Source organism: Rhamphochromis sp. 'chilingali' (assembly GCF_963969265.1).
Source record: "Rhamphochromis sp. 'chilingali' genome assembly, chromosome: 6".
NCBI lineage: Eukaryota > Metazoa > Chordata > Actinopteri > Cichliformes > Cichlidae > Rhamphochromis > Rhamphochromis sp. 'chilingali'.
This window is the reverse complement of record NC_137933.1, coordinates 2,996,312-3,012,279: the sequence shown is the minus strand read 5'-3', so window position 1 is coordinate 3,012,279 and position 15,968 is coordinate 2,996,312. Positions and strand designations below refer to the sequence as shown.

Sequence of the window (15,968 nt, the reverse complement as noted above, 5' to 3'; positions counted from 1 at the left end):
GGTTCTTGATGAACAGTTTGATTTATAATTTTATTGTTGCTCATTTGTATCACGTTGTGTTTATTGTGTTTTCTTTTGCTCCTTTTGAGTAACAAAAATCAAAAATAATTGTAGTGAGCAGGTAGAGCCTGGAGGGATACGCATGGGAAACAACAGGAATATAAGTCGCTTTGAGACAGACTGCGTCTTACATCTAGCCAGGTGGGGTGGAGGGGGTGACAATAGCAGCAAAGGTGAAAGGGAAGGGTTACAATAAGGTAGCGAGACCTGTTGTGATGTATGTTTTTGCAGTTACGGACAGCGACAGGATGGAAACGTGCATATCAGAAGGACAAACTCAGGTTGAGGGGCTTGCAGGCAAGGCTGAGATGGACATGTTTAAAAGTGGATATACGGGACTTAGGATGTTGAACGATCAAGCTACCATGGAAGAGGAAGACCACAGAGAAGACGCATAGATGTAGATGCATGGATGTCGAAGGACGACATCTCTGTCGGTGTAGGGTAAGATGGAGGTAGATGATCTGCTGTGGCAATTCCTAAAGGAACAGGCTGAAAATAATAATATGAGCTCTTTATCATTTTTTGATTACTTCAAAACTTGAACTGGAAAAGAAAAGCTGTAGAAAACGACCTGCTGTACTTCAGAGACTCCTGCTGGCTGAACAGACTTTCAGGCTTCCTTCTGTTCCTGCACTGTAATCATGTATTTTTATTGTATGAAAACCCCAAACACTGAGTCAACCACAGATGGACAGAGATTTTTATATGTGCTGATGAGCCTGAAATATAATGGTGTCTCAGGCAGATGATGCATAACATTGATTTAGGCAGCTGGAATCAGTTTTTAGTGGAAAAATGGTAAATAGACTGGTTCTTAGATACAGTTGTGTTTTCCTACTGAAGCACTCAAAGTGTTTTATAAAATGTTTCATTCACACATGAACTCTTTTTTATGCATAAGTGCTTTTTATCTGACTTTTCTATCTAACATTCACATCCTGATAAATGCGTCAGAGAGCAACTTGGGGTTCAGTATCTTGCCAGGGATAGTTTGGCATGTAGACTGAAGCAGCTGTTGAACCGCCAACCTTTCGAATAGTAGATGACCTCCAAATACACAACCTGCTCCAACTCCTAAGATACAGCCACACAAAAATATTTGAAGCTTCATGAAATCTTTCATAATAAAATGCCACAGAAGTAACTTTTTTTTCTGAAGAAATGTTTTCTCTACCTACTCATGAAGCAGGGAGAAAAAGTAGAAAGCTTATACAGAGCAGTAAACAGAGTTTAGTGGAGAACACTTTGGACAAATGTATTATATGGCAAAAGCTGGTAAAGGAGGAATTTTAAATTACCCTGAAATGAAAGGAAGATGAGAATATGCAGAGAAGAGAAGAGGATACTAGCAGAAACCAAAGTAATGCAGGGAGTAACGACGGGTTTTCCAGTTCAATCTAGAAAAACAGTAACAGAGTGTTAACAGTGGTGAGGTTTGTAAAAAAAACAACAGGTTAGCAGATCTATACCTGGAATTTTGAAACATCGGGTTGGAATGTCAATAGGCTGTTCTTCTTCAGAGAATTAAAATAGGATGCATAAGCTTTTCGGTTAGGCCATATATCCCTTCACCCCTCAGGTGCCAAAAACATGGACACATCAATGTACTGTGCTAATCGCACCAAGAATTTAAAAATAATGTACGAGATAAATGTTGTAACTGTGGTGGGCAGCAAACGATCCCATAGAAACACACTTAGAACACATTATAATTGAAACCTTGATAAGTTCGTTTTTACAGCCCGTGCGACAGATCGTCACAATCAATGGATGAACTTGGCAGACATTCACAAGCAAAAGTAATTTGATGTGGGGGACTTGATGCAAGCAGCATGTTAGATGGAATTACAATGTCCAGAATGGAGCAGTTATTGAAGAATGAATGGATTCATCTGCATGATATAAGCTGTAAAAGCTTAAATGTTAGAGCTGGAATTGTGGAATCACATTAGTTTCAGATTCACTGGCCAGTTTTTGTTCATAGCAGGTACTTAAAGAGAGACAGAGCTGAGTGTAGAGGAGTATGACACAGAGGTGACACCAGACGTGGTGTTTCAGTTCTGCTGATTAGGAAACAATTACGTTAGGTAGTGATCAGGAAATGCAAAATATGTTGATGTTGAAGATTTAAATTGTTCTGTATATAATGCAAATTTATAGGTAATGAATATCTAGGTCTAAATTATGAAAAGGTAACATTGGCAAAAGGTTGTTTTTTAAAATTCATAGATCAGTTCAGTTCAATTCAATTTTATTTATACAGCACCAAATCACAACAACAGTCGCCTCAAGGCTCTTTATATTGTAAGGTAGACCCTACAATAATTCATGCAGAGAAAAGCCCAACAGTCATATGACCCCCTATAAGCAAGCACTTTGGCGACAGTGGGAAGGAAAAACTCCCTTTTAACAGGAAGAAACCTCCAGCAGAACCAGGCTCAGGGAGGGGCGGGGCCATCTGCTGTGATTGGCTGGGCAGAGAGAAGGACGACAGGATGAAAGACAAACATGTCTCTTGTTAACAAGCCGAGGACAAGCCCCTCAACCCCAGACCTGGGCCCGCTGAAGGGATTGGCAGATGCAAGTGGACTTGGATCAGAGGCTAATTTTCCCCACAGAGATTGTAACAACTACTGTGCGACCAGACCTCGTCCTTTGGTCTAACTCTCAAAAACTTGCGTATGTCATTGAGCTGACGGTACCATGGGAGGAAGCAATTGAGGAAGCATTTGAGCGCAAGAAGCTGCGCAATGCCAACTTGTCAGCTGAGGCAGAGGACAGAGGCTGGAAGATCAAGGTGCGCCCTGTGGAAGTGGGGTGCAGGGGCTTTGTTGCCAGTACAACAGCAAAACTGCTTAGAGAGATCTGTTAGGTGTCGGCTGTGTGCGGACAGGGATAGGACCCAAGGTGCAGACTCCGGAGACAGAACTTAAACCAAAACAGCTTTAATGCTGAACGCAAACATAAAATAACTGGGAAAACTCAAAAATAAACTAACACCAGCAGATTGCCAAAACACACAGCAAAGTAAACGGTAGATCACGACACGGACACAGAGAAACACAGGGCTTAAATACACAGAGGGAGCAATTAGGGAATGGGTAACAGGAGGGAAACACAGCTGGGGCAAATCAGACCTAACGAGACAAGGGGAAGCAAAACCAGACACATTAACATCAGACATGGACTTTCAAAGTAAAACAGGAAACATAACACAGACTGAACAAAGACACAGACTCGCACGCACTGCAACAGAGGGAACAGAGACGTGGGACCAGGGCAGACACAGACACTGACTGGACACGGGGATATAGCCACTAAGGACACACAGAGACGCGAACTAGACAAGGGGATACAGCTGACAGGGGAGACAGAGCAGCTAGAGAAGACAGAGACATAAACTATAAGACAGAACTCAAAGAAACCAAAGACTAGAAAGTATAAATAATATAATAAACTCAAAACCCCTGGGTCGACGACCCAGGCATCCTAACAAGATTGGGATCAGAGGACAGGCGCAACAGCAGGCTATAAGAGAACTAGCTAACACTGCTTAGAGGACCAGTCACTGGCTATGGTTAAAAAGGGCTGACACCACTTGGGCAGCTAAGGCAGTCAGCTAACCACGAGAGAAAAGAAATATTCCGCTCTAAATGCTAAAGAGTTAAGTATTATTTCTCAGTTGCAGTGAATAGATAGAAAATAAACTGTAGGAAACTAAACAGAAAAAAGAAGAAGAGAAATAACAATTTAACATAAATCAGTGACACACTGGGCCTGATCAACCCTGGCAGGGCCTCCTTGGATGAAGGTGTCTAGTGATTATGGCCGAAACACGTGATGAATCCAAGGTCCACTACTGATGATGTGTCCCAAATTTAAAATGATAATCTAGATTGATCTCTAATCCCTAAACCTAACCAAGGAAGGAAAATGGCAGATTAGCCTGGGTAAAAGACCAAAAGTTGAGGCACACAATGGTGCGTGCTGCTGACAAAGTTTCTGGGCTGCCTTTCCTCATAACAGCCATCCCTCAAGAGTCTCTCCATCTAAAGCAATGCTTTATCAGGGACTGTAGCATCTAGTCCTTTTAACTGAATGCGAGTACTCAAATCAGAGCTTTAACATCCAAGATCTGCAAAATAATGGAGAAAATTATAAATGAAAGAGGATCACACTGTATAGAATATCAAAGTGGTTCCAGCATAATGTTTAGAACATGAAATGAGAAAAATATAAGACATGATGTTTAGAGAGGGGCTAGTAAACAAAATGAGGAAAACTGTTATCAATGGTTGAATTTTTAGATGATGAAGGATTTTATTTATTGTATAGTCAAATACAAGTTACTCTGAAAGACTTTGGGTGGAAAGTGGAACACCAGGGAATATGGTGTGCTCTTCCATCCATCCATCCATCCATCCATCCATCCATCCATCCATCCATCTTCATCCGCTTTATCCGGGGCCAGGTCACGAGGACAAATCAAATCAAATCAAATCAAATCACTTTTTATTGTCACATCACATGTGCAGGCACACTGGCACAGCACATGCGAGTGAAATTCTTGTGTGCGAGCCCCACAAGCAACAGAGATGTGCAAACACAACAACACAAACGAGCAAAATACAAGAATGGCCAACCTGAAACTAATAAATATATGTACAATATATAATAGTGTATGCATTTCTGGATGTGTATACTAAATATTTTCCTACGTGTGTGTGTGTGTGTGTGTGTGTGTGTGTGTGTGTGTGTGTGTGTGTGTATACACATTTTTACAAATTAAATAGTAAAAAAATAAAATAAAATAATAATAATAATAATAATAATAATAATAAAATATATAAAATATACAGAGTTGAATATGTGCAAAACAAGTGGCATTTATATACAGTGTGGAGTGCATAATGTTAAAGTTCCAGTAGTGAAGCTGAGGTGTCTATGACGTGTTCAGCAGTCTGATGGCCTGATGGAAGAAGCTGTCTCTCAGTCTGCTGGTACGGGACCGGATGGTGCAGAACCTCCTTCCTGATGGAAGCAGTCTGAACAGTTTATGGCTGGGGTGACTGGAGTCCTTGATGATCCTCCCCGCTTTCCTCAGGCAGCGCTTCCTGTAGATGTCTTGGAGGGAGGGAAGCTCACCTCCAATTATCCGTTCAGAGCACCGCACTACTCGCTGGAGAGCTTTGCAGTTGTAGGCGGTGCTGTTGCCATACCAGGTGGTGATGCATCCAGTGAGGATGCTCTCAATGGCACAGTGATAGAAGGTCCTGAGGATGCGGGGGCTCATGCCGAATCTTTTCAGTCTCCTGAGAAAGAAGAGGCGCTGCTGGGCCTTCTTCACTGTTTTGTTTGTTTTGTTTGGACAGCAGCCTAAGCAGAGAAGCCCAGACCTCCCTCCCCCCAGCCACCTCCTCCAGCTTATCTGGGGGAACACCAGGGCGTTCCCAGGCCAGCCGAGAGATATAATCTCTCCAGCGTGTCTTGGGTCTGCCCCAGGGCCTCCTCCCGGTGGGACATGCCAGGAACACCTCACCCAGGAGGCGCCCAGGAGGCATCCTTGTCAGATGCCTGAACCACCTCAGCTGGCTCCTTTCGATGTGGAGGAGCAGCGTGCCCTTCCTTATTATTCTATTCAGAAAATAGTAGACGAATGAATGCAAGAAGGCATTAAATATAATTCAGTGTTTAGGTGAAAGTGGGTTCATCAGATCTGTGCTATACTGTAGATGTGTTGTATATGATGCAGCAGCAGACACAGCTCTCCTGAAATGAAACTGTATTCAATATCAGGCAAGATTCTGGATAGTTGTACTTAAAACAGCTCCAACAGAAACATTATTGGTAGACACAGAAAAATGTCATTAGAAATTAGAAAAGAGCTGCCAAAACTTATCTCTCTAGCAAAAGTACAGGGTCATGGACAGGATCACACAGAGCATAGTAAGGGGAAAAAAGAGATGGAAATGTGGTAGAAATAATAGGAAGGAAGGTTTCTAAAATTAAAGTAGGAGAAATGACAAACACAAGCTTAGATTTGGGCACACTGGTTTAAACAGTACATTTATTCATGATAGGGAACCACAAAAAAGGGGAATGTGATTACTTTGGTAAACACGTTATGTTACACTGTAAGAAATAACTGGTTAGGAGAAGATGACTGACCTATGATCTCAGTAGAATAACAGCACACTGAAGCTCATCGACTTACTGTAAAAACACTCATGAGGTGAAAGCAGGGGCGATTTTATCCCCCAAAAATCCAGAGCGATGGTGTCTGAGACGCAGCGGAGCGGAGGTGGAAGTGCCTGTCTTAAAACAGGACACATTAGCTGCATTTAACCTTCAGTTACTCTTTATATAGTTGGTAGGAGTCGGGCCATGTTTCTTTTTAGCTGAAAAACATTACACCAGGTAACCTGCAGTGTTGAAAACGCGTTTCCCCACGATGTTTGCTACCCTACAATCCGTCCTGCTCTGTAGTAAAATCAGCGATATTTGAGCGTCCTGTTGCTCCCATTGAAATGTATACAGCCTATTTAAAATCTAAGACTTCAGATTGTCCGCAGCCTGCTGTTGTTGCCACTGTCCTGTTTGAAATTTAATGTGAGAAACTGGTTATTTTGCCATATGTGCCGATATTAAACCCAAAGTACTTACTAGCTAACTGACTGGATGCCCATTAACCTTATAACTCCTGTTGTGTGTGTGTGTGTGTGTGTGTGTGTGTGTGTGTGTGTGTGTGTGTGTGTGTGTGTGTGTGTGTGTGTGTGTGTGTGTGTGTGTGTGTGTAAAAACTGAGATGTTCAGAGGTCTTGCTTCATGGTATCGAACAGCCCGCACAAAACAGGTTCTTTATGTTTTAGTTTAAGTGCTGATGTAAACCACAATGTTCAGCAAACATCTATCAGGTCATTGGACTGTATTTTTTTAAAGCTTAAGTATGCACACATGGGATATATTAAAAACTGACAAGCCGTTTGAACACATGATGTGAAATCACTTCATTAACCTGCTGGATTTGCCAAAAGTTCAAATATTTATACTACTTTGGCACATTACTCCTAACTTATTAAGTGGCTCTTAGTGAGGGTCATGATAATCAATTCAATTGAGCAGAAGTGACATTCTTACTTCGATTCGTCCAAATTCATGTGAGTTTCAGTCTGTTCAGCCTGTTTCTGTGTAGCACCAAGCAGCAGACCTAAACCTGGATGTGCTTCTGGCTTCTGCCTCTAATGAAAACGGATGAGTGTAAAATGCAACCATTGTTTGTAGTTTGCTGCCACCTACTGAGTGAAAAAAGAACTGAAGCTGTAAAAAGTCAGTATTCCTAATGATAGGCTTCGTTTTGTTTCAGTTTCAGTTCACTATACAGCTCATCAAACTGTTTTCCCTTTACGTTTTGATATAATAGCTTTTTAGTACTACTGAGACACATACTGCCTTTTCCTTCTGTCAGAGTAATATTTTCTTGAGCTGTGTAACTGGATTGTTCAAACATAGAGGTAGTTTGGATTCACTGACACAGGAGCCATACGCCCTTTCTGCAGTTTCTATGCTTCCTTAGCTCGTTTATGTCGCCATTGTTAATCCTGTCCTGTGCAAACAAAAGCTCAAGCTACACTTGTCTGACTGACAGAAGGTTCAAGAGAAGGACATTTGCTCTCAACTCTTTCCCTGTTGAAATGTTATTCCAAGGAAGTGAGTTTCCTACAGGGTATGGAGGGTTAGTATGTGTTAATGATTTCAGTGTCATGCAGGGGAAAGCAGCATTCAGTGGAAGCTTCTCGGTGACTGTTTTAAATCCAAATATGACCCTTATTTGTGGCGCATGTTAACATACGGTCAGCTCAGGAGTTAGTATCAGTGATGTGGTTGTCACGAGGTTGCGCACAGCATCACCGGCAAGAGGGCTTGGTTTGAGAGGTTTTTGGCATCTGTGATGTGATTTACAACCATCCACTCATGTACAGTAAGAAGCCGCACTCACAACCGTGGGCATCAGCAAGTTGGTGAAATTTAAACAAAACAAAACAGCGTTACATCCGAAACTCTCTTATTGTACCCAAAATACAAATTTTAGTGATTACATGTGGCTTCATTAATTATGTTCAAAAGGATGAATACATAACGCAAGTAATAACTTTATGATCAGTCAGTGAATGAAGGAGCTCAAGAGTGCAAATATAGTTGCAATAAAGTGACAAATATGCCCTTTTATGTCAAACAAAGACCGAAATAAGTGGCATCAGTGTGAGGATGAAAATGAGCGATCCAACCTCACACTGCAGATATCAGGGCAAAGCACAGTGGGGGGGTTGCAGTCTGCACGCACAAGAGGGCTAACAACGCTGTGAGTGACGGAATCCACCCAAACTGAGGAACAGCTTCTTCCCCAGAGCTGAAGCCTGCACTGTTTGCACTATAATATAATATAATATAATATAATATAATATAATATAATACAATATAATATAATATAATATATCATGTTGCTATTTAATGTTTTTTGTTGCAGCTGCTCTGTGAGCCAAGCTTTCGTTGTCTAAATTCAATGGCAATATATCTCTGCACCACACGATGGCGATAGATTCTCACAGACAGTCTGTGCTCTGCTTCCGCCACCAGTCATCTTTAAATCTTTTTTTTATTCAATGAAACCTTTATTTAACTGTCCATCTCGCAGCATTACTTTAAAAAAAAATCATATTTAAATACGTAAATAAATATAAAAGCCAAGGGTAAAAGAAAAAGGTAACAATTATAAGAATACACGCAAAAATTCACATACATATATTGTTTTGAGCCTTTTTGTTGGTGCAGTCTGATATTGATTGTATGTGCATGTGCACATCCTTAAAATAATGACAGAAATATGGTGTTTTGTTAGTAAACTTACATTTATGGATCAAAAATTTAGCTAAAAGTATTAAGAAATTTATCATAAAAAAACATTTCTCATACTTCTTGGGGAACTTAAAGAAACAGAATAAAACATTTTCCCATCGTAAAGAAAACTCCCTTAAAATATGGACAATAACAAAGCTGCTAAATTCCTTCCAGAATCTCTGTGTAAAAGAACAGTACCAAAAAAGATGTGTCACAGTTTCTGGATGATCCCCACAGAAAGTACAATTAGTATTTATGTCCCTTTTAAATTTTACCATGTAGTGACTGGCTGGATAACATTTATGTCGAATTTTAAAAGAGACTTCTTTCACCTTATTTACAATCAAATATTTATGGGGGACCATCCAGACTATCTTCCACTTGATATCTGGAACATATCGGTTCCAATAAGATATTATATATGGGAGAGAGACGATATCTTCTTGGAATAAACTACGTATTCTCTTATTGCTGTTACCAAGTTCCTGTGAAAAGCAGATTTTTCCTATTGGTGACTCAGCTGGATCAGGGAGAGTGACTGAGGTAGAGATCGAGCTGTCAGTGTTTTTATATAACATTAAAGTCCCTGAGGGTATGGCACCAAGCACCATTGAGAATTCCTGAACACTGATTGGAAAATTATATAGTGCAATAAAGTCGTTGTAAGTAAGTAGTTGTCCCTCTTTACTAACCAGCTGAGCCACCAATAGGATCCCATTTTGGAGCCAAGTTTCCAGGAAAAGTGATTTATTTTTCTATAAAATCTCTCTGTTGTTCCAGATGAGGTATTTGTGAGGTGAGAAGTTGTGTTTATAAATGAGGGTCCACGCTAAGAGGACCTGCTTATGGAAGGATGAAAGCTTTACAGGGAGTTTCTCAACATTGTAATTACAATTTAAAGTAAAATTAAAGCCACCAAAACGAGAGAAAATATGGTATAAAGTTCCAGACAGAGGTAGGGTTTTAAGAAAATGTTTGCGACGTCGAAAATAGCGACGGCCATCTGGGACTTTCTAGTGGACGACTTCATGGCTGCGCCTTCACCTGGAGACTGGCGCTCCATCACAGAGGGATTCCAGGAGCGCTGGAACTTCCCTCTGTGCTGTGCAGCTCTGGATGGGAAGCACGTCCAGACAAAGGCACCCCATATATCATATAGGAGACACACACTTTGATATACACTAAATATTTATTGCATTTCTTTTTTGTGGTGCCCAAATTTATGCACCTGCTTGATTTTGTTTAAACAATTATTGCACACTTTCTGTAAATCCAGTAAACTTCTTTTCACTTCTCAAATATCACTGTGTGAGTCTCCTGTATGATATTTAACTGACATTTTTTATTGTAACAACCAACGATTTATACAGGAAAATAATGTCTATTAACAAGGTTGCCCAAACTTTTGCATCCCACTGTATCAGTATATTTTGTCATTAGTATAATATGAAATAACTTCTACATGTGTCAAGTCGTGTGCCAACATTTGCTGTGTAGTAGAACTGAGACATCAGTCATTATAAAAATTTATTTGAAATAATATTAAAATTCTCAAACAGAAAAACATTAAACATAAATATATAAAATATAAGTATTTACAGAGAGACAGGAATAAAAAGGACCAGCTGCTCTCCAGAGCAGGAACAAGGCTGAGGAGGAAATGCTCCATTGGAGACTGGTGTGGTCTCTTCAGGGACTCCAGGGTGGCCAGCTCCACCGCCGATGGACCGTCCTGGGACCCGTCCCTCATCTGCCTCGGAGCCGTCCTCCTCTGTGGGCCTGTAAAACAGCACAAAACACAAAGAAATGAGAAGGCTGCTACTAGATTTTAATTTCAACAGTGAAAAAAAACAAAAACAGGATATAATCAGATTGGTTGTAGATATTTAGTAAAGGTGATCACAAGGCAATCCCACCGACTAAAAAGGTATCAGTGCTTGCTGTACATACCTGTGGGTGCAGCAGCAGGAGCTCAGGGACTGGGGAGCCAGGAGAAGCAACAGGGGATGCTCTGCTGCAGAACCAGTTGGCTCTATCAATACAGTATTAAATGCTAACAGGTTGAATATAATCAGAGAAAGTATATACAGTGGTCCCTCCTTTATTGCAGCAGGGGTTCTCAGAATAACTAGCCCCTGGCCACGCACTTTATACACTGTTTTCCCCACACACATGAACATTGGTCACAGTTCTCACAATTGATTCTCAAAGTGCAAACCTTTGTAGATTGCAAAACGTAAAAGTATTATTATGCCGCGTTTTGTCTTCATCTGCCCGCCACTTTCGTGCGCCCTTTTCCCTCGCGGTGCAGGTGTCTATTTCCGAATGAGGCTCATAGTTATGGGTGTTTTTGTGCTGTTTTTTCTATTGGACGTGATGGTTATCAAAACCAAACATGATAAATTTGGCAAGCGCAGGAGACACGACACGGAGCAGATTTGTCAATCAGGCTGCAGAATGCAATGCTGTACGGTGCAAAAAAAAGAAAAGAAAAAGAAAATCAGCGGAAAAGCGAAGCAGTGACAGCGGGACCACTGTGTGCTGCTTATTAATAAAGAAAATATATTCCTATATGACAACATGCATGAAAGCAGAACGGTATTTGTACGTCAGTGGGAAAATAGCGGTGGCTTGCTAGCTTTTGTGCGGCTTCCCCGGGTCAGCGAAAACTTAAGAGAAAACTTAAGAGAAATGAATGAACCAGGTTGCCCTTCACATATCTTCCTCCAAGCTCGGTCCTTTATATTCCTGTCTCGGTCCAGAAAGCAGCTGGTGTCGTACAGCTCCAGGTTGTTTGCTACGGCGTTGATTAGCCTTCCTTCCATTGAAGAATGAAGGGCTTTGGCTGGATCTGCCCCTTTGACCTAGGTCACAGCCACGTCACCAGGCTCCTGATTGGTTGTCGCGGCACGATTTGACGCTGGAGTTCAGATTTTTCCAACTCCAGGTAGACGCGTAACGCACGTATGCACAAAATGCAACACAAAAAGTCACGCACGTGGTTTTATTCGCGAGTCAAACGCTCCAAACGCGCTAGACTGACGCGCGTTTCAGGCGTTTTGGCGTTTTGGCGACACAAATCTGCTTCCGAATTTTCGCGGGAGCCGCAATCGCGGGTCATCGCGCTTTTCCATTGACTTTACATGTAAACCTGACGCTCTGTTCGCGTCTATCGCGTTCGGTGTGAACACACCGTAAGAGCTTTTTATAGAATAAATTGCATGACTGCAGTGAGAAAGCAGTAACATCACGACAATGTCAGTAGGGAGTGGGGAGAGGGTTTTAGGAAAGATTCGAGTGCCCGGTCTTACAACTGCAGCACAGATCATAATAAAATTGCTATTTGCTTGGGTATTACCTTCATGAATGACATCCATATTACTAGGAAGCAAATTCTGCATCTTCAAGTTAGGATTTTAAGGGGGATAAGGGGCGGGGACACCAACTGATGTGCAACTTCTACTAAAGCTTTAGCATCATACTAATGATTCTTGACGCCAGCGAGGCTGACAAAGTGGTGTAACAATTTGGGTTCTTTTAAAGATAGAATTTCCTATTACTGACATCATTTAGAAACTAGGGTTTGACTCCTGTGTGAGACCGTAATTTTCTTTATTTATGTAACTTTTGTTTTCACTGGCAGTTTAGTGTTAGGTTAGGACAAAAAACAAATTAGGAAGGTTAAAGACAGAACATTACTAGATTGTGGTTTTAATTAAAATGTAGCCTGTGACAATGCTGAACACATGACAAGCTACTTTAAGGCATATCACCCAGTTTGTAATATTGCTAAACATTTCTGAAGGCAGACGAGTCATGCTGGCTGGGTCAGTGTCATTTTTGTTGTAATTGATGTCTGGTTTGTTCTGTTCCCTAGTGATGGGTAGGGATGGGTACCAGTGTCATAATCCTTGAAATAGTAATAACACAGTATCCTCAGCAAAGATGAATTAAACAAGTTTTATTTTAATGGAAGTTTACTTCAAGTCTTAGATTTTTACTGTTTTTTATTTGATTACTTTAAAGTATATGATTACATTTGAGTAATTAAATAAAGACAGTTTTGATGGAGCTCCTGAGCCAGCCCAAGCTCTCTATGAAGACGAGGAAAAACTCCCCTGGGGGGGCCAGATTGACGGGAAGAAACCTCGGGAAAGCCCATTCAAAGAGAGATCCCCTTTCCTGGGATGGCTGGGGGGGTTACAGGAATTCCAAAACACTGAAATTTAAAGTGGGCCAATTAAAAAAATTATTTCCTGAAAAAAAGAAAGGTAATTCATACATCACACATAAATGATAACGTCTGAATTGTGTGTGTTTGTGTGTGTGTGTGATAGGCTTATCTCAGCCAAGTGTGATGCTGTAGGTCCTCCAGCGTCGGCCGCGTCTCCGGGACTTTGGTTAAACACGCGTCCAAGAAATCCCGGCAGTCTGGAAAGAAAGGAAAGAGAAAAAACATGAAGATGATAGTTCCAGTGGTCCAAGCCATCAGTCAGTCTTGAAGTGTGACGTTTTCTTACTTTTGGACAGATGTCTTTTGAATTTCAGGCGCTTTTTGAGGAAGCTCGTGGTGTCAAAGTCCCCCGCATGAAGCGCTTCGTACAGAACCACTCCCATTTGCCATACCGTGGTGGGTCCACACCTGTAGCAACTGCGCCCGTACCACTCGGGAGGGGAGTACATTTCTGTACCTAATAAACAGACACAATTGCAATTTCTTCTAAAACAAAAGGCGAAAACTGTGACATCTGTGAAGAGCAAGAGCAGAATATGTTACCATAGAAGAGGCGGTACTGCGACCGCTCCTTAAAAAAGCAGCTGAGTCCAAAGTCGATGATACGAACACGCGGTACATCTGAGCCGGTCTCAATTAGAATGTTCTCACTCTTGATGTCCCGGTGAAAGATGTGTTTATCCTCCAGGTGCTTCGCAGCATCAACCAGCTGCTTCAGAATGACCTGGAAATAGAGCAGGGCGATATGACCAAAAATATTCATCACGATATACATTTGAAAAGTTGTGATAACGATATAACTGACGATATAACTGACACTAGACAAAATACTTTACAACTCCACAACTTTATTAGTGCAAAAAACCCCATCAATGTATTTTCACTTAAACAAGCAGCTGTTTTTTTTATGTCCATTAAAGTTATATAAAAATGTAACAGTGCAAATTCCTCGCTGACAGTTTAACCAAAAGGCATTTCCAGTGGAAACTGGCCGACATATCCTCAGCATAACCATGTATAATATCCACAAAACTTAAAAAGAGGTTATACACACACAATACGGTAATATCATGTTGAGGTGCAGTACGTATCACTCCGCGAGGCGCCTGCCTACGATAGCCGTAATGCTCCGACAATCCATCGAGCGGTGCGGCTTTGTAGCTTAGCAAAGTCGCCGTGCACATAAAACCGTTTCGAGGTCAGTAAACACAACCAGAGTTCATACATAAGGCGCACGGGATTATAAGGGGCTCTGTCGACTTTCAGAAAAATCAAAGGATTGATTTTAAGTGTGCCGTATTTTCCATACAACACGGTAATAACGACGGCCTGCTAGCATGCGCTACCAAAAATTGTGCTTTGTTGTGTATCTGACGGACGAAAGCTAAACCAGTTCCACACCACTGAAGCTGCAGCATTTTACAAACCAGTTCTGGTTCATCCGTTTCATTCAACGATCCACTTTTGCTCTTCTCTTTCTGCGTCACCGCCATGTGCATATGTAAACAAAGGCACTGCACATGCGCGTTTTACCCATATTCTATCGCCATATTTCATTTTCCTATCGTTGCCCAAAATTACACCGGTATTACCGTGAACGGTGTGATATAGCCCAGCCCTACCTGGAAACGATGAAAAAGACAATAATCAATCAATGGGTTAATGTTTCTCTAATACTCTGTGCTTTGATTGAATGATGTACAGTCTAAGACTCTTCCAAGGCAAGTCAACTTGCCTTGGCCTTGTCCTCTGGCAAAAATCCTCCATTTTCTTCTATGTATTTATCCAGGTCCACAGCGGGGACAGGTCTCTCCATCACCAGGATCAGCTCTCTGCCAAAGTCAAACCACTCCAACAGAGACACTGGGGCTGATGTTTCCACTGATCCATCTGCTTCAGCTGCAAGCTTCAGCATGATGGCAACTTCCACCGACAGATTCTTCCCGTTGTCATCCTGAAATATTTTAACAAAGTGGATGATGAGGCACAGACGTTCCACAGGTGAACGCTGCATGCAATCCACTAATGTAAAAACAATGCAAGTCTTGCACATTTACCTTCACTTTGCAGTACACTTTCCCCTTTGGGATGTGTTTGATGGCCACCTAAAAGACACAGGGCATTGATGAGCATTTCCTCAGTATGACATAATTAAAGGTGTAAAACAGCACACGTCTCAGCTTACGATATTATCCCTTATCTGCATTACTGCCTGTCTCACTACCACCATCTGAACACTTACTGGTAAATGATCCTTTATGCGGTAGCCAGCAAACACTGCTCCGCATCCTCCTTCTCCAAGCCGGTGCTCCTCCACGTATCTCGCTTGGAAGTCTCCTAAACAGACAAACACAAATTGGGTTTTACTACAGCTGTCACACAAATTACTCTCTGCTGTACCCTAAATGTTCATTTTGCTCTTCACCTGAATATAAAAGCTAAGCTGCTTGCTACTTACGTTTCTGTTCAGCCACTGACTTTTTGGCAGTGACTGCAGCCTTTATTCCATGTGTTTTGTCTGTGAATGCCCCCATGTACACATGTAACCTCCACCCACTGCAACACCAATAATGTCCCGGGGCAAAGCGGGGTTTGGTGAACCAGGAGCTGTGTGCAGCCCGTGTCCACCAAGGCCTGGTGTATACCCCCTTGACACCTTATTAGAGTGCTGTACCTCCATGACTGCCTGGCATGCTCTGCTCCTTCTGCCCTGGCAACCAGATGATCCTCAGCCAGGGTGGCTTGCTGGTCAATGGCAGGGGACCCCTCGGGTGGG

The 15,968-nt window shown here is 41.8% G+C and overlaps 1 protein-coding gene across 1 annotated transcript; it reads right to left on the bottom strand.

The window, feature by feature from the left end:
- Positions 1–13,185: 13,185 nt before the first annotated feature.
- LOC308398787 (serine/threonine-protein kinase pim-1-like) lies at positions 13,186–15,968 on the bottom strand. The gene is made up of 7 exons (XM_080885589.1): positions 15,651–15,968; positions 15,435–15,529; positions 15,250–15,297; positions 14,928–15,146; positions 13,736–13,916; positions 13,479–13,649; positions 13,186–13,389 (listed from the first exon to the last, which is right to left on the bottom strand). Exons 1-7 carry the CDS (start codon positions 15,724–15,726, stop codon positions 13,298–13,300), a joined length of 882 nt encoding a protein of 293 aa, XP_080741715.1. The 5' UTR covers positions 15,727–15,968; the 3' UTR covers positions 13,186–13,297.